The 20401-nt window shown below is 37.4% G+C and overlaps 1 protein-coding gene across 10 annotated transcripts in view; it reads right to left on the bottom strand.

The window, feature by feature from the left end:
• Nucleotides 1–20401, bottom strand: part of LOC150104529 (lachesin-like) — a 1086504-nt gene that overhangs the window by 218847 nt on the left and 847256 nt on the right. For all 10 annotated transcript variants that reach the window (XM_090395729.1, XM_090395728.1, XM_090395732.1 and 7 more), the window contains one exon: nt 8600–8887. In XM_090395729.1, coding sequence (XP_090251855.1) covers nt 8600–8887 — 288 coding nt within the window. The remainder of the gene's footprint in view (nt 1–8599; nt 8888–20401) is intronic.

Below are 20401 nucleotides of genomic sequence, written 5' to 3'. Positions count from 1 at the left end.
AATTAAATTTCTGCTTCTATGGACAGACAAAAAGATCAGCTAATATCCACGTGGAAGAACAGAAAGAATACGTCTGCAATCATGACTATGGTCAACTGAGCCTCGTGGACCATGCTTTAGATATAGCCCATAGAATCAATTAGAAAAAGGCCATCATGTTCCATCACAGTAAATTTAGAACAGAAAGCCTATTATTGGAATCTGCAGCTGCTCTCAGAAATTAGCTTAATTTAAATAAATATGGTTGTATTAAATATCCCAAAATATGGGAAACACTATTACTTTGAGATAACAGTTTACATTCTAGGCCACCAAGGGGGTTGCCAACAGAGGGTGCCCCGACCTAGTTAGGACTCTAGTCTTTTGTCCACGTTTCATTTGGTTTTGTGTTGCCTTTGTGTGTGAGCTTGTTACAAATCTCATAGTGTACTCGCTGATGATGTCTCAGTGACAGACAAAATATTGGAAGAATTAAGTAATACTTTCAATCCTTTTTCAGTGCTGTTTCACTCCATTAAGCCTCTAATGGAGTACTGAGAAGGGATTAAAAAGATTATTTAATTCTTCCAATATTTCATCTCAGTCACTAAGACATGAGTTTCTCCCAGCACTTAAGCACTTAAGCACACAAGCACTTAACACACGAACTACATTCGTTCCACTCACCAACTCCATGCAAAGAACATGCTCCTTACTCCTTTGCTTGCACCTTCTTTAGACAGTTTCCGAGAATGGCCTCTAGTCCTACCTGTCTCCAATTCAAAAAAAAATTTCGTCTGCATTCACTTGGTAACAATCCCTTATCAACATATCCCACTTAATCACAGGACTCTACAAATCTCATTCCCTCAATCTGTCTTCACATCCTGCATTCCAAAGATCAGACACCACCTCAGGAAATCATCTCTGAACTTGAATATATCATCATTCTTATAAATACAGGTGACCAAATTTGCAAACAATAATCCATAAGGGGGACTGATGAAGGCTGTATACAATGGAACCATAACCTCTTTACATATGCACGTCAAGGTCTTTCTCATCATTGGATTATGGCAATATGACCACCTCACAACTTGAACATCATCACCTCTAAATATCAGGTTCCTGTCCATGATCACTATCAGCTCTATTCTCCTTCACAATTTCTTCACCATGTGTATTACTTTACATCCCACCTTTGCCTACAACATTGAACTGGTAATTCAAATCACACAGACTATTTCAATCCTTCTGTAATAAGGCCACAACTTCTATGACTCTTCACTGTTCTTCCCAGTTGTGCATCAGCTGTAGCTCCAGATAAACCCATCCCCATATCGTTACACAACAATGGTCCCCAAAACAGATTCCTGTAGCACAAATGAGCGACTCATCTCTTTTGCCATACCATGCTCTTCATATACTACTTACTAATTCTTATCTGACAGCCAATCACTAATTTAGTATTTAATCCCATCCATTTCAATTTAGTTACCAACTTATCATGTAACTATCAAAAGTCTTTGCAATATTTAAGTGTATTTCTGTATATGCATTAATCATAATGTTATAGTGCATAAGTAAATTGGTAAAACAAAACATATGTTTTGGTCACATTTGGATTATTATTATTATTAGATACCTCCAGGGTTCATCATCTACACCAACACCACCGCCACTAGTAATTTCACAGACAAGCACAAACAGCCATGACAACAGCCAGATTTGAACCCACAGCCTTTTGGCTGGAGAGCGGATACACTAACCATGTTGCAGCTTGTATAAGAGAAGTCCAAATAAAGCCAACAATAATCTAAGGGTGATATCTTTGAGAAACTCTGCCATAAACATTATTCAAAAATATACCAATCAACACTTTGAAGGTACAGGTCTGACTTTTTTTGATCACTGAGAACTTTATAGTTTTTAAAAAAATCACATAAAATTGATATTGAATGGTTAAGGAGCAGTTCATGAGTTTTTTTACTGTTGTAATTTCCTTAAGTTATGTACTATGTGTATATATAAATTATGTTCGACTTGATAGTTATGAAATTGCTAACTTACTTACAAGCATTAAGTGGCTTGAAAAAATACCATGCTTTATTTGCAAAGCAAGGTTCCTGGTTGCAAAAGATTTGCTTAACTTGGAACAGGTTGTTAATATTGACTTCTATTAGTTATTATTTGCATATGTACTTTTGAAGACTAAAAAATTACTAAACATTTGTAATCTGGATTAGTAGTTTATCCCTTTAAGAAATTCATATTGAATATGAGATGCAAATCCAGATAGTTTTGGAAAGAGATTGACAAACATCATGAGGTGCAACCAAAATTAACATTCCCTATGTCATTGGAGATTGATTTGGGGTTATATTGTTGTGTAATTTAGCACTCAAGTAAAATTGGTGATTTTTATCTGTTTTATTGTTGTGTTTTTTCCCCTTCTGGGGGGAAAAACACAACAATAAATATTAGTCTATTAGTGGAGATTTTCGTGTTTTTAGAGTATTTAGTATCTTATAACATTTTTATTGTGATATTGTCGGCATGGCACCTACACAACGAAAAATGGCTGTAAAGACCACATTGTCTGGCGACTTGAATTTATGGGATATTATTCAGTGCAGTGTGTGTGTGTGTGTGTGTGTGTGTGTGTGTGTGAAATGTATTCATGGAGAAAATTGAAGAGCATGTGGAAAGAAATTGAAACTGGAGAGAGAGAATATATATATTAAGTGTTTCAGAAGTGAGCATCTGCGTTAGGTGATGAAAAAACAACAAATACCGATGGCAAGATGGAAAATGATAAAATGATTATTAATGTCGAATGTGCGGCCATGGAAATAGAAGATAATGAAGGTACTTCTATATTGATATTAATAAAGAAACAGCACACTTAATTATTATCCTTCATAGGACAAAGTGCAAAATTGAAAAAATTGTAGAAGCTGCAAGAGTTAAGGGCTGAAAAAAGAAAGAAGCAGATGATCCAAAGGAATAATAAAGACCGACCAAACAAACAAACAAGGAAAACAAGTCAAGGAGAAAATTATGTATGGAGACTCAATGATCAGGGGAGTACTTAATAAAAGCATGACAAAATCATGTTTCTTGGGTGCAAAAATTCACAATATTAGCCGTGACATCTGGATGCAAAAAGGTGAGTTGCAGGAAATGATTGTCTTGGTTGGTACAAATGATTTGAGAGGTGAGAAATATTCTATGAGGGAGGATGTAAAGGAGTTGTTAGAAGAGGCAAAACTGAAGAGCGAGAAGGCGAAGATTGCAAGTCTCCTACCACACTATGATAGAGGCAAACTGAGGAGGAGGGCACTGATAGCCAATGAGTCTGTACATAGATCGTGCAAAAGGAATGATGCAGAATTTGTGGATGTGTGGTCTCTGTTTGATGAAAAGAAGAAGGATTTGTACAATGCTGATGAACTGCATCTAAATGATTTTGGTGTTAGGTGTCTAGAGAGCTTTTTTCATGAGAATGCTGAAGTGCAAATTCAATGGAACTAAAGCAATTAGGATGGAAGCAAGTTAGTTTGTGTGAAGGCACCCATGAAGCGAGTGAGTGTGAGAATGACCAAGTGAGGAATCTAGTCTCTAAAGCAAAAATATTGAATAGGGTAGTCAATTCAGAAAGTAAAGGTGGGTGGAGAACTAAAGGGATTCTGCAATTTCTATACACTAATGCCAGAAGTATCGGGAACAACAGGGAGGAGTTTTTGGCATTAGTGCAACTGCACCAAAAGTTATAGGCATTAGTGAGACTTGGCTAACAACAGATGATGTAGTTACAGAGATTGAATGTGAAGGGTTTAGTATTTTCAGGGAAGACAGGATGGCAGGGGGAAGTACTGTTGATGATTGCAGATGAATTGCAAACAAAAAGTTTAGGAGACAGGTGGGAGGGTGGCTCTTCATTTGAAGCAATCTGGTGAGAGATTAAGACCAGTAAAACAAAATATACAGTTGGTTATTGCTATAGGCCAAGGAATTCCACAGATGATCTGGAAGACAAGCATAGCCAAATTAGAACAATGAGTACAGGTCGAGAGATTATTATGGGGGATTTCAACTATGGAGATATAGACTGGAGGAGGAAGAGAGATCACATGGCAAAAAGGAAATACAATTTATACACCTGCTGAGAGATAATTACTTAAGGGAGCATGTGATGAAGGGGACTAGTGGTTGGGGAGTATTGGACAACAATAATGCAAAGTACATCTCCTTGCAGACATGTATAATGCTATGCATTAAGGGAAGGGCCACTATCCAGACAAGTTTTGACCTTTATTGAGGTCTCGTCTGTGGGAGCCAGACCCAGAGGTGATGATACTAAGGTGGAAGTAATGGAGAAGTCATATTTACCTATATGAGTTGCCAAACAATGTCTCACCTTATTATTAAATATGACTTCTCCATTACTTCCACCTTAGTATCACCTCCTCTAGGTTTGGCTCCCACTGACTCAATCAAGGTCAAAACCGGTCTGGGTAGTGGCTCTTCCCTTAATGCATAGCATTATACATGTCTGCAAGGAGATGTGCTTTGCATTATGGGAGATACTAAGACAAGTGATGAGATCTTAGTCCACCTTTACCACGAGTTGCCTCAGTTCTGAAGATACTTCAGGTGCAAAGTTTGTTTGCTTACACTTGGATAAAGGATTAAACTAAATTTATTATAAACTTTTTATATTAGGGTAACAGCTAAGTTGGATTAACTAAATGGATAGATGATGATTTGCAAAGGCATTTGACAGAATACCACATGGAACTCTGTTACACAAATTAGAACAAATGTGGGTGAATAAGAGGGTGGCTGTTGGACAGATATATCTAAAAATGGTATATGGAGGTGGCAGAATTGAGGCGAAAACAAATGACTAGTGGTGTGCCGCAAGGTTCAGTGCTCGGACCATTGATGTTTATTTTGTACATAAATGATATAGGAAATAACCTGAAAGGAAATATTCAGTTGTTTGCTGATGATGCTAAATTAGGCAGAGTAATAGTTAATCAAGGCAATGTGGAGAACTTGCAGAACAATTTAAATAGGCTGCCAGTATGGGCAAAAGTTAACGGGTATCAGTTTAATGTGGAGAAATGTAAAGTTATGTATTTTGGGATAAATAAATTATAACCGTGTATCACATTGATGGCACTGTACTCCAGCAAATGGATGAAGCTTGAGATATAGGGGTGGTGGTAGATAGAGAGTTAAAGTTTAGAGCAGCGTTCTTCAATCTTTTTACACCTGCTGACCGGGGAAAACAGGAGAAACATTTCATGGACTGGCTGAGGGCTAAGACAGAAACATAAACCAATGCAGATAGTATTTTATTTATTAAATCCAATGTTATCAAATTACAATTTTTTTTAGATAGTGCGACATCTGCTGCTGCTGCTTAGAGGTTAGAAAATTTGATATATGTGGCTGCAGCATTGTTTCTGAGAGACTAAGTGCTTCAATAACATCCATTCAATTTCTCTGTTTGGTTTTTATTACAGACATGGCTGAAATAAATCTTTTCACACAAATAGGAAGTTGAAAAAATGACAAACAATTTGATAGCTTTATAATTCAGAGATGGATATTCTTTTTCGAGCGATATCTAAAATTGAGACAATGGTTACATTTTATGTCTCAACACCAGAGTGACATCAGACCACAACTCGATCAGCTTTTCTTTTTCACAAGGATCAAGTGTGTATGATTTTATATCTTCCAAGAAGGGATTATTAATCCGGAGGTAGGCTTTAGCTTTAAGAGGATCCTCATTTGTAGAGAAATAATTATTAAAGTTTTCAGCTAACGACTTTAAATGTTGACTTATGTTATTATGACTTTCTTGTTGACATCAGCAGGAATCAACAATTCTCCCAAAAGTGAAAACAATTCTGTATATGACTCTTGTACGTGACTATCCCAAAGAGCCAGCTTCTTTTTGAACGCATCCATTTTATTTCTCAGTGTAAAAATATTTGTACAAGACTCCTGAAGAGAAATATTAAGTTTGTTGAGAAGTCTAAATATGTCCGCCATATACGCAAGCTTAGCGATCCATTCCACATTCAACAAAGGCTCTACTAAGTCAGATTTTCGCTCTCGCAGAAACTGCTTTCCTTCTTCCCTCAGTTCGAAAAGATGCAAGAACCCTTCCTCTCGATAACCACCTCTCTTCGTGCCCCCTACACTTCAACTCCCTATCCACCAACGCTCCCAGATCCCTGGCCTCGTCAATCTCCTGGAGTACAGTTCCACCAATGTGGTATACTGCTGCTAATCGTTTCATCCCAAAATGCATAACCTTACATTTTGCCCATTACACTGATGTCTATTCTCCTTAGCCCAGCCCTCCAAACTATCCAAATCATCCTGCAAAATTTCGACATCCTGCGCATTCACTATTGCTCTACCCAACTTTGCATCATCAGCAAAGAAATGAACAGTTCCTCTGAGATCCTTTCCTATATCGTTAATGAACAAATTAAACAGTAGTGGTCCAAGAACAGAACCCTGTGGCACACCACTAGTCACAGGCCGTCTTTTGGACTCTATTCCTGAATAAACCACTCTCTGATATCTCTCCATCAACCACCTTCCTATCCATCTCACCAACCCTATATCCATCCCAATATGCTGCAGTTTACGGATTAGAATTCCATGTGGTATCCTGTGAAAGGCCTTAGCAAGTTCCATTAGGATCACTGTAAACCCATTACCCTTATCCAGTTTAGCTATTACTGTGTTATAAAATGTGAGCAAGTTACTGAGGCATGATCTACCCTTCACAAAACCATGCTGTCCCCCATTTTCATCTATCCATTCCTGTATTCTCCTCTTGACTATTTTCTCCAAGACCTTGACAATGATTCCTGACATGCTGATCGGTCGGTAATTTACAAAAGCAGTCTTGGAACCCCCTTTATGCAGGGGAACTATTTTCCCCTCTTTCCACCCCCTCAGGACTAACCCAGACCCGAGACTCAAATTAAACAAAATGGTCAAGGGCACTGACAATTCTTTAGCCGCTTCACGTATGACACGAGCTGGTATACCATCCAATCCCACAGATGTATTGACATTGAGGTTCTGTAATAGACTATTCACCTCCACTTCATTCACCACCATTCCCATATAAGCTGTTGGTTCCTTCATTCCTGCTATGTCACCACCTTGATGATATACTCTTGCAAAGTACTCGCTCAGTAATTCCACTATATCAACTGATTCGGTTACCTCCCTTTTATAGGGCTTTGATATGCCCACATCTATATTACTGTGTTGAAGTCTGGTCCCCTGGGTTTCTTGGGGATGAGGAGCAATGGAGAGGATTCAGAGGTGAGTGACTGAGATGATGAGTGGCCTGTGGAATGTTCCATGTGAGGATTGGTTGAATGTGTGTAGATTGAAGAAGTTGGCTGATAGGAGAAAAAGAGGGGTATATGATAGAATCATTTTAAGTTGCATAAAGGGTTTTTATAGGATTGATGGAGGGGAAATCATCCGCACTTGGCTAGAGAGACCAGAACATGGGATCATCCCTGGAAGTTGAATAGGGGTATGGAACTAGAATTTTTGCTTAGAGAGTTGTGAATGAGTGGAGTGGGTTGCCTGAGTCAGTTGTGAGTACTTTTCTGTTAATGTGTTCAAGAAGCGGTATAATAGGTTGTGTGGATAGATTAGGTCTCCTGCAATGAGTCTTCGGACTACATAGAGGTGTCCATATAATAATAATAATTCATGTTTTTTTTTAATTTTTCACTAATAACCTTTAAAAAATTTGAAGTCAACTTTTATTATTACCCCAAGACTCATTGTGGGGAGGTTAAATCATACACACAATTCACTGAACCATGCCTTTAAACTGATTTATATTTTCCGAGACACCACACTCCTGGGCAATAAGTCTTTGTTTCATGCCTTTGCTCACACCCTCCTCCTCCTCCTACAGCTTCCAGGGATGACTTCATTTCCCCCATACACACACACACACACACACACACACCTGCCCAATATTCTATGAAAAACCTCTTTGGCATTAATTTGATAAGAACTCCTTAGCAAGTCGTCTCTATCATATCACAACACTTATCTACTAGTCTCTGTAAATGGCATCTTCTCAACCTTTCTTTATACTCAGTATTCCAGAAACCACCTTAGTCAATCACCTCTGAACCTTTTCCAACACTTCATCCTTTTAAAATCGGTAACCAAATCTGTGCATAGTAGTCCATGTGTGGCCTAATCAAGGTCTCATACAACGGAATTCGAATTTCCTTACAAGTCATTCCCTCTTCATTATTGAAGAATTTCCCGTGTTGTCCTCCAAATTTTAGATCCCTATCCACCATCATACTCAGATCTCTTATTTTTGCAACCATTAATTAAAAAAAAAAATCTAGATGAGTTTCTTTCCTGTTAGTTCACTGGAAATGCACAATATTATTTTTACACCAAAAGTTCATAGAAACAGTGATTTTTACTCCTTTTTGCATACAGTGAGGCAGCATCTGTCCTAAACGTTCAAGAAATCAGAAACATTAGATGAGAAAGTTACTCAGCAGAAGTAACAATAAGAAAATGAACTTACCATATAATCTAATTGAACCTTCTGTTGATCCAAGAGAATTCTTGGCAAAACATTTGTACATCCCTAAATCTATATACTGCACATCATGTATAGTGAGCTTCATGTGTACATTGTATGAGCTGTCTTGTAGGAATGTTGTATACTTTTCACTGTTTGCTATCATTCCACTGTCCTCTTTAGTCCAATAGTTTATAGACATTGGATAGGCTTCTGTGTGACACTCTAGCACAACTTCTCCACCATAAGGAACTCCTATTAGTTGATTTGGTATCCAAATCATTGGTGGAACTGAAAAAGAAAGAAACAGATCTGTTAATGGCAGCTGAAGAGAAAAAGAATTTAATATATATATATATAGAGAGAGAGCCGGCGCTAGGGTCTTTGACGCCCACATGCAATTTCTATCTAAGTGCCCCTGTAACGATCCGGGAGCGTGTGGTTCTTTTACGATAATAAAAATTTAAATTATTTGAAATTTCTTAAATAAATTTTGACAGAACAGCCACACGTTGGTTCGCTAAATGTAATGAACCGGGAGTGTTGACTAGGCAGGATAATCGTTAAAAATCCGTATATTCAAAAAATTCTCAAAAGTTAAAGCAAATTTTGATAAAACCACTTCGCTATAATCGTTGAATATAATGATACAGGGATTATAGCCTTCTCACCAACCCGAATCGCTAACAAAATTAAAATGAATTTTAATTAAAGTTAAAATTTATTTGAACTAAAGTTTAAAAAATTCTTGCATTTTACAAGTTACTAAATTCTTAGTAACTTGTAATAATTTTTATAAGTGGAACTATCTTTTAGGAAATTAAAAGAAACTCATGATAGATGAGAAAATAAGAAAAGAATTCAGAAATAATTAGAACATTTAATAAGTATTCAAAAAATAATATCTTTACAGAATAACAGAAAATAAATTACATAAATATACTTGAAAGTTTTTTTATTAAAATTTTAAGGTTTTTGATTTCATATTCACAAAATGAGAAATATGGTCTTAACGTCTAATTCCGCACATATATCATTTTCAATAGCCATTAACGCCAAACTAACAAGCCTTTTTTGTGACATACTTGTTCTTAAGTAGGTTTTAATCAATTTCAACTTGGAAAAGGAACGTTCACTGCTCGCTACTAACAGTTAAGGTTAATAGCTTAAAGCAATTGAAAAGTTAGGGAAAGATAAATTATTGGACACAATAAAATTAAGGATATCGAAAGTGCTTTTGAATATTTAAATTATCCTTCCGAAAAATATCCTGGAAAGCACATAACTCGTCATATAGTTCTACTGCATGTAAGTTTTTATTGTCGCAGTCCTTCAAGAGAATCTCTAAATCGTCACAAACTTTTCATAAATCTTCATTATTAATTTGTAGTAATCTATACAAGAAATTGAAATTATCATATCTTTTAGTTGTTCAAAACGTTCTATTAATGAACACAATGCAACGCCTAGAAGTGTATAAAAGACATTCACTCTAAATTTATCTTCTGGCGATTGTGGCGTTTCGTCATGATGCTCATAGTCAAATTATCGTGTCATCTTTCGTTGTTGAACTTCTGTACCAGTTTTAAATTGTTGTTCTCCATCCACCTCTTCACTCAGTTATTTTGCCGTTTTTAGAACTTCTTTAAAATTTGTATCTGATCGATACTCTTGTAAGAATATTTTTAAGTTTTCAATAGATTCTAAAGCAAGTGTAATGTTCATATTTTTGTCTTGAAGCATTTTACTCATGGGCTTTATTCTGTTAAGTAAATCATGCCAAATTATAAGAGAGCAAATAAATTTGTAGTCCTTTATTTTAACACATAATATTTGTGCTTCATGCTGAGTTTCTTTATTAAAATTTTCATTATTTAAAATTTCAAAAAGTGCATCGTAAATCTCTCCTAATTGATATCGTAGAGTGCAGATTGCATTAATTTTACTTTCCCATCACGTCTCTGATGGCTGTTTCAATGTTAATTTTTTTTACGAACTTTGAAAGGATTGCCCAACGTTTGTAAGAGAATGAAAGAATTGTATATTTCTTGAATAATTGCAAAGAAACTAATTGTATCTGCATTCACTTTGGCTGCATTGTTAATGATTAAATTTAGAGTATGAGCAGCACATGGCACGTAAAAAGCTAGAGGATTTTTGTTCAAAAGCAAATTTTGGAATCCATATTTGCCCCATTGTCATACCCTTGACCTCGCATGTCTTCAATGGGAATGTTCCATTTTTCCAGTTGTTCCGTTATTGTTGCGCATAAATCACATCCTGTGGAATCTGATATATCTGCAAAACTTAAAACGTTTTCCCTGATTTTGACAATTCCATTGTCACAGGAAACAAAGTGAATAAAAATGGTCATTTGTTCTGTTTTACTTGCATCAGGTGTGCAGTCTAAAATTATGGAATAATATTTAGATTTTCGAATTGATAATAAAATTGTATCCCTGATTGCGTTACTTAAAGTTTCCAATATTTCATTTTGACTGTCTTTACTCAAACTGTGTACTCTATTGTTTCGTTGTAGGGCCCTTTCAACATGATTTTCCATAACGGGATCAAACTTCCCAAACAGTTCGACTAATTTTAAAAAATTGCTGTTATTTCTTTCATATAATTTATCAGATGATCCGTGAAAAGCTAAATTTCAGCTACCAACAAATTTTATAATTTCAATCAAGCGTTCTGAGAGGATTCATCTCATCATTTATCATAAGTAACACTCCACCATACTGTTTGCTCTTCCTATCCTGCTGAAATATATGCTGTACTCTTCTACTTCTATTCCTGTCAGGTCATCATCTGCTATCAACCACATTTTACTGATTCCAATAATCTTCAACAGGCATAGGGTTTCAAGTGCAACTTTCACTTCCTTTATTCATGATTTTCCTGCCATTTGTATATAGATACGTCAATACATTATCTCCATTTCTGTACCCTTATTATCCTTCTAGACTCCATTTGACTCTGCAATATACCATATATTCTCTTCCCAAGTGACTATCTCACAAATACAACTCAGAGGATAACTGCAATGCTGAAATGAACCTTGACATGTAAAGATAGAGAGAGTACAAAGGAGAGTGTTAAAAATGATTTCAGGATTGTGAAATACTGATCATGAAAACAGATTGAGAATTTGTGGGCTGCAGAGAACACTACCAAACAGGAGAAAGAGAGCTGATATTATTGACACTTACAAACTTCTGAAAAGATTATACAGAATTTCTGTAGATAGAATTTTTCATTTTATGGAGAGTGTGGAAAGGATGCGAGAGCATCCATGGAAGTTGAGAATGAACGTCAAGAAATCAGTGAGGGCTAGATTTTTCTCTCATAGAGTAGTATGTGATTGAAATGGATCGCCATTAGATGTGTGAATGAATTCAACAACATGCATGACAACTGGGGCAAACAGCCTGACTCCAAAACGATGAAAATATAATATTTTCATCATTTAGGCATGTTCAAAAGAATTTCTTCAAAACTTCACTGACTTCCTTAATGGTTTGAATCAAAAAATCTAATTTACATCAGAGGTAGAAAAATATAGATCCATTTCCTTCTTGGGTGCTGTCATCTCAGTTGATGATAATAGTAATCTTACTTTTGAAGTTTACAGAAAAAAATTTAATACAGGTTGGTAACTAAATGCCAGTTTCCACCTGACACAAAAATGGGGATGTCATCAAAACATTAAAAAAAAATTCTTCAAAAGGTCGCAACATCAAAACTATTAATAACATTCAATAAACCATCACAGGCTCCAAGACAACAAGGGTGCAGTTTCTTTAACCTCTCTACAAAAATCCATAATAACCTATAAACCTATAAATAACCTATAAAATAATAACCTACAACAATAACCTATAAAGAGACCAGGACTTTATTACAATTGTGTTTGGGAAGTTCTGGAGAAATCCTTCAAAAAAGAACATGTCAGAGATGTAGAAAAAAAAAGATCAGTGTATAAATCTGGATTGGCCTTTCATACTACCAATGAAAACCATCAGGTCAATTAGCAAATCACCAAAATAACACATGTATTTCTCTGTATTAGCAATATGCTCTGGGCAGCATAAGAAATTGATGTATATTAATTATTATTACCCCAAGACCTAATGCAGTCAAAGACTCATCTCGGAGGTCCTTTTATCACACACAGAACTCATCATACCGTGCCTTGAACACATTCAAACTTGCAGACGCCACACTCTCAAGCAAGGTATTCCAATCATTCACAACTCTGCACGAAAAAAACCCTGCCTCTCACTCCCCTACTCACACCCTCTTTATACAGTTTCCAGGAATGATTTCTGGTTCTCCCCTGATCTCCCACTATTTTCTGTAGAACCTCTCCAGCATTGATCCTATTTATTTATTCCTATGGAATTTCCTCCCTTTTTCTCCCACATCCCTATTGGGGCGAGTTGAGCCCCTTCATGGGGGGGTTAAGTATTTATGGCTGTAGATCCGTGTGTGTTCACGGGGCCAGTTTGCCTGTTTGCGGGATGAAAAACGCCAGCTAAACTGGCAGAAAAAATCCTACTACCTGCGCCCAAGAATGGCTAACTTGGTTTATGGCTGAGGATGATCCTCAAAATTTCTCATGTCTTTGACAGGAATCGAACCTGGAACACTCCTTCCCCACTCATATGGTTGCGAAGCACACAGCCACTACGCTAACGGACACTGATCCTATAACAACCCCTTAATAACTTGTAGGTCTCTATCATATCTTTCCTCTCCACCAGACTCTGCAAGTTGCATCTTCTCAATCTTTCTTCATACTCGACATTCCAGAGGTCAGAAACAAGACTGAAAGACCTTTATGAATTGCTCATTAAGTATCTCCAGCACACATTCTGTAACAGCTGTCTTTATACTATTTTCTCCTATCAATGTCATCCTTCCATAATCATTCTTTCTTTTGCTGGCTACATATCGAAAGACTCCTTAGGATTCTTTTTGGCTTCATTAGCTAACTGCTGTTCATACCTCTCTTTAGCTACCCTCACCAACCAAGTCACCCTCCTCGCCTGGTCTTTGTAGAACTCATGGAATAGGTTATTTCCACTACTCTTATGCTGCCTCCACAATGCCCTTTTTCTCTGTATCGTATGCTTAATCTGTTTATTCATCCATCTCACACCATCTTAACCTTCTAACCCATGGAATACATTTAGACATTGCATCTACTAAACAGTTATTGAAAATCCCCCAACTGCATTGATCTCTTTTCCAGCTAACTCCTCATTCCATGCTACACCTGCAAGCTGTCTCCTGAGCTCTTCATAATCACCGCTCCCTTGTAGTTCCACATATACCCTTTTCTCACAGAGGTCCTCACACTGCTGGCAACCACCTAGGTAATCACCTCATGGTCACTCTCACCAACTGATGGATGATTTAATACCTCATTTATAATTATATCCTCTGATGAGATGACCAAATCCAAGACCCTCAATCCTCGCATGCCCTCTGTTACATACTATCTGAGGTAGTTATCTCTCAAAAACTCAAGAAACTCATTTTCTTTACTTCCAGTTGCTTCACATCATTCCAGTCTATATTACCATAATTAAAATCGGCCATTGTGATCACCCTTTTCTTATTTGCTTCACTAATTTGATTATACAGTTCATTATTGCCATCATCCACATTATGTGGTCTATAACAACATCCAATCAAGTATTTGATTCCATTCACCTCTATCTCACCATACTGCCTCAAAACCACTGGCACTATTTCCCTCTTGCATCTCTACTTTGTATGGACATAACTCTTTCTCTATCATCACCAGCACTCCCCTTACCTTTTTTACCCCTTCTGTCCTCACAAAACACATCATACCCTTCTATCTCTATTCCTGTCAGGATGTCATCCTGTTCCAACCATTTTCACTTATTCCAACAATCTTTGGGTGAACAGACACAATTAATGCAACCATTTCATCTACTTTGTTTCTTGTACTTCTAGCATTTGTAAACACACACACACAACATCTCATTTCTGGATCTACAGCTAGTTCCACTGATACCACTCGCTCAATACGATCTCTCCATGCTCGACTGGGACAATTTCCCTTTCTGCTTATTCATTTTAAAACCCTTTTCAATTCCAACTGTTTCCTCTTGATCCCAGGTCATCCCATTTCTTTCCTGTCTACACATGCTCTCACCACCTCTCGAGGCATCCTCCTTTCTCATGCTATGCACCCCTGCCCACCCTGAGCCGCCCTGTTTCCCTGCTCCTCTTGCACACCCATTCTCTCATTTTCTATACTCATACCACTCACTTCCTCATTCATTACCACCTGTTCGATCTCTCCTGTCTTACTCTCCTGCTCTTCCATATCACTTCCTGCTTGATCTGATTCTCTCTCTCTCACTCTACCCACTTCTCTATCTTCCAGCAGCAGTCTCTCCAAGCGACTCACACCATAACTACTCAAATGCAGTCCATCGCTCCCATACAGTTCACTGCTTCCTTCAAACTCATTCCACACATTAACAAACTGTACTCCCATCTCCTCACACATTTCAGCCAGCATATCATTCATAATCCTTGCTCTGCCTCATTTCACCACAGTCATACCTAGGCAACATGCTGACTACCCTTCCTGTCACACTATTCTCTTTCATCCTTCTAAGCAGCAATGAATTAGGCTATGAGGTAAAATAAGTTTTATCCTGTAACAATGACTCATGCTCATGATATCTCATTCCTGCTTTCAATGTCTGTTGCATGTTGAATGAATTAAAAAAAAAATATTGGTTTGTTATTTAGAAATCTCTGTCATTACTCTTTATATTTGTGTTTATTGTAATAATCTGAAGTACACAATAGTGTTGTACGAAACTGTGAATATTGAAATATAATAAATTTAGTTTAATCCTTTATCCAAGTGTGAGCAAACAAAGTTTGCACCTGAAAGTATCTTCAGGACTGGGGTAAGGTGGTACAACACCCCTTACCCCAGTCCATTAGAAACTGTGAATAGTTTTACTTTTTTATGTGGTGTTTTGCCAGTATAATAAATTAATATTTAATAATTATAAAAACACTAATATTCTTATTCCCACTGTTTAATGGTTTCCCAAAGGACAACCATTAAATAGTTGTCTACATGTTAAACGTCACTGGGATATGAAGGGGATGAAATAACCTTCGAGAGGGTGCAAAGATGGATACGGAAATTGATATGTGGAGAATATCGGTTATAAGGAAGGAAACTACAGAGTTTGGTAGATAGGTGATGAAATAGGGTAGTAGGAAATATGACTGAAACATTTAAGCTGTTGAAAGGATATTATCAGATTGATGCTGGGGAGATTTTTTAAAGGAGAGAACAACGACAAGGAGAGGGGGGGGGGGAGTATCCTTGAAAGTTAACAAAGGAAATAGTGAGTGAGAATGTATGAAATAATTTTTTGCAAGGAAAGCAGTAGTACAATGGAATGCATTGCCATGTGCGAGCAGGCGCTAACACTAAAGAAATATGGCTGAAAGAAAACAACTGAAGTCGGTCCAAAACAACGTTTTTTCTTATTTCATAATCACATTCTCTGAAAAAAAATTATGAAAGGGCTAAATTGGGTTGTCTTGGCTGTTGGGCTGATGTTCTTAGGATGCAGGCTTCCCATATTTTGGGCAGTCTCATGTATCCAAATTTGTTGGGGTTTTGGGGAGTTTGGGAAGTCGGTCCTAGAGTCCTATAAGACTCTAGGACCAACTTCAGTTGTTTTCTACAGCCATATTTGTTTAGTGTTAGTGGCTGTGTGCACATATCATTATTTTTATGTTCCCTGACAATGATAATGTAACATTACCGAAATATGGGAAGTATTAATTAAAGAGGCCAGGAGAGTGACCAGAATGGTGAGGAAGGCAAAACTGGAATATGAGAAGAGATTGGCACTAAGATCCAAAGAAAATCCTAGGGAATTTTTTTAGCTATGTGGCCAGTAGGCGGAGAAACGATTGGGAAAGAATCGCAGGATAAAAATGGGAGTAGAGTCACTGATGCAGAGGACATAGTGGATTTGTTCAATGAGCACTTTATTGGAGTATTTCATTCTGGAGGAGGATTTAATACTAGAGGGATAGGGCAGGTTCAGGGTTTAGAGGTGCAAGAGGAGAGTGTGTTCCAAATACTGAGTACTCTGTATACCAGTAACTGTTGGACTGAATGGTATTTCAGCACGGATTTTGAGAGAATGTGCTAAAGAAATGACAGCTCTGTTGACCTGGCTTTTCAATAAAAGTCTGGCTGCGGGAAAGGTACCCAGGGAATGGGTACTTTTGTGTTTGTGTGTCATCAGTAGTTGTTAAGGTCTTGGAGAAATTAGTGATGAACTATATACAGCGTTGGGCAGATAAGGGTAATGTTATCTGTGAGAATCAACATGGATTTGTTAAGGGGCACTCTTGTTTTAGTAATATGATTACCTTTTATAATAAAGTGACAAGAGCAATTGATGAGGGAAAGGCATATACTGCCTTTTTTTGGATTTTGCAAAGGCGTTTGACAAGATGCCACATGATAAACTGATATGCAAGTTGCAGCACATGGGTTTAAATGTCAGGTTAGTAAAATGGATTCAGTCTTGGCTGACTGATAGGTATCAGAGAGTTGTGTATGGTGAAGTAATATCAAGGAAGCAGAAGGTTCCACAGGGGTTCAGTACTGGGACCTGTGTTGTTCAACCTTCATATCAATGATACTGTCAATGGATTGCAAGGGGACACTCAGTTGTTAGCAGATGATGTGAAGCTGGGAAGGGTTATCAGTAATAGTGCCGATGCAGAAGCCTTGCAAGAGGATTTGAATAAACTAGACAGATGGGCAAATGAACGGGGGTACTGGTTCAATGCAGCAAAATGTAAAGTCTTGAGGTTTGGGATCCATTGATGGGAGGATGCATACTCGATTGGAGGAGCTGTACTGGAGGAGGTAGAGGAGACAAGAGATCTGGGGGGGTGATGATTGATAGAAAACTGAAATTCAGGGATCATATTGCAAAGGTGAAGGTAACCTAGAGGATTGCTGCAATAATGAGAAGGACACTGACCTGCAGAGATAAAAGGGTTATCATTCCATTGTATAAGACCCTTGATCAGACCACACTTACACTAATGTTCTCAAATTTGGTCCCCAGGATTTGAAGGGGATAAATTAGCTGTGGAAAGGGTACAGAGGCAGATAACAAAGATGGTTTCAGGACTGTACAATGAGTTATGAGGATCAACTGAGGGAATGTGGACTGCAGAGTTTGGTGGAGACTTTTAAACTGTTGAGAGAGAGGCAGTTACAGGATAGACATTGGAGAGTTCTTTCACTTGGTGGAATGGCAGGAAGAAGAGATGACAAGGGGCCATCCCTGGAAGTTACGAAAGGAGGCTGTGCGCAACAGGGTGAGGAGTGGTTTCTTTGAGTGAAATGTGGTCGAACTTTGGAATGCATTGCCTGAGAGAGTGGTTGAAGCGGGAATGGTCAATGGGTTCAAGGAGTGGTATGATAAGCTTTGTGTTTCCTAAAAACAACCTCCCATGATGAGTCTTTTGACTCCATGGAGGCCTGGATAATAATAATAATATTTTAATATATACGTTGTCTTTCCCTAAAATCTGACAGTTATGTATTACCAATGTATAATTTATCTACAAGAATTGTCTGAGAGGATTGTAAAAGTGCAAACAGTGGAGGGGTTTATGAAGTGATGCAATAGACTGTGTTGTCGTCTCACGAGTTCTGCGACTCCATGGATGTTAGGAAAGTAAAAAAAATAACTCAAAAATTAGCCAATCTGGTAATAAGCAATGGTTAATTTTAAACTCTCTGAAATTGTTAAAATTATGTGCATCTGCCATAAAATTATTTTTTATATGTATTTTCTTCCATCTACACAATGGGGACAACTTGCTTTCATCAAAGTCAGAAATTATGCAGCTTTAGACCCCTGATGATTTTTGGAACAATGATGTTTTCTCTTATTTTATGATCACATTCTCTGAAAAAAATTATAAAAGAAACCATACATTTTAGATAAATTAATGAAAGCATAAATGTACTGTACACTTGCATGTCTTGTAAATAAATAAATACTTTATTATCACATTGTCTGAACAAACTATGAGATAAATTCACTATTTTATTATTATTATCCAGGACTTCCATGGAGTGAAAAGACTCATTGTGGGAGGTCCATCTTAAACAACACAAAGTCTATCATACTATTCCTTAAACTCATTTACTGTTCATGCTCTCACAACCCTGTCAGGAAATGCATTCCATGGACCAGCCACTCCTCATCCTCTTACACACAACTTTCATTCTTACTTTCAGGGATGGCCCCTTGTTCCTGCTCCTTCTCTCCATCTACCATAAGAAGTAACTCCCCATTGTCAATCCTGTAACTATTTCTCAACAGTTCAAATGCCTCAATCATATCACCTCTCCATCTATTGACCAAGCTCTTCAGTCTGAATATTCAAAGTCTGTTCTCATAGCTAACATAGTACAGTCCTGATATAATTTTTTTTATTTTATTTGCCTTTGCATCCTCCTCTCCAAGGTTAATTTATCCCATTCAAATGCTGGTAACCAGATCTAAGCTCAGAAATCTCCATATGTGGTTTGATGAGGACTTTATACAGTGGAGCCACAATTCTATCTCTACAGGTCAGGGCCCTTCTCAATATTGCAGCAATTCTCTGGGTTAGGTTGTTGAAAGTTTTTCTACTTGGTTATACTATAAATTAAATATACCAAGGAAATTATATACTTGGACTATTATGCTCAAATTTGGTCATCACCAGTTTTCGTTGTGATGCACAAACACTGGTAAGGATCCAGAAATGAATGACCTATGTAATATTAGGACTTTAAATTATAATTATTAATTAAATCAATTATATGCAGCTCAGTGGAAGTGGTGTTTATGCTCCTCAGTGCTAAACTGCCTGAAGAAAGAGCATCACGAGTTTGATTCTAGTCTGCCAGCCTGGTTGGCCGAGTGGTTAGTGTATCTGCTCTCCAGCCAAAAGGTTGTGGGCTTGAATCCTGCTGTGGGCATGGATGTTTGCGATTGTCTGTGAAAATACTAGTGGTGGTGGTAGTTGGTGGTAGATGACGTTGGTGTAGATGATTAAAGAAGTTGTGGAGACTGAGAGTTGTGGAATAGGTGCCCTCCCTCAATTAGTCTTTGGAGTCCTTAGAAGTGTCATGTAATAATAATAATAAATGCTGGTTATGCAGATTGCAGTGTATGGTGGATAGGAGGAAAAGGTGATATGACAGTGACGATTAATAACTTAAATGTCAGTTAGGGGATTTTGCGGGATTAATACAGAGAGAGAGAGATTTCCAAAAGAATGAGGGTGAGAAGAGAAGAACAAGAAGCCATCATTGTAGTTGGGTAATTGTATGGTGTAGAAAGATGTTAGGAGTAGATTTTTTACATGAGGAGTAGTAGGTGAATAGAACACAGTGTCAGAATGCACTGAGAGGAGAGCACAATGAAGTCAAAGGTCAATGTAATAGACATGTTGTTGCTTAAGGAGGGGTCCCCCTTCCACAATTAGTATGCCAACTCCAGGTATGTTGCTGAAATAATAATGACATATCATTTCTCAGAGGTACAACAAGATGAAAGCAAGCCTATATTCAACCTATCCCCCACCAAAAAAAAAAAAAAAAAAAAAAAAAAAAAGAGGAGGATAAGTCTGCTGTTGAACTACCAATGAAATGGCTTTACTCTGGTGATCTCTAAAATAATAGAGATGACC

Source organism: Typopeltis vanoorti, chromosome 7, assembly GCF_054136105.1.
Source record: "Typopeltis vanoorti isolate ZY-2024b chromosome 7, IOZ_Tvanoo_1.0, whole genome shotgun sequence".
Lineage (NCBI taxonomy): Eukaryota > Metazoa > Arthropoda > Arachnida > Uropygi > Thelyphonidae > Typopeltis > Typopeltis vanoorti.
The sequence above is the reverse complement of the archived record's forward strand: the minus strand, read 5'-3'. Positions and strand labels throughout refer to the sequence as shown.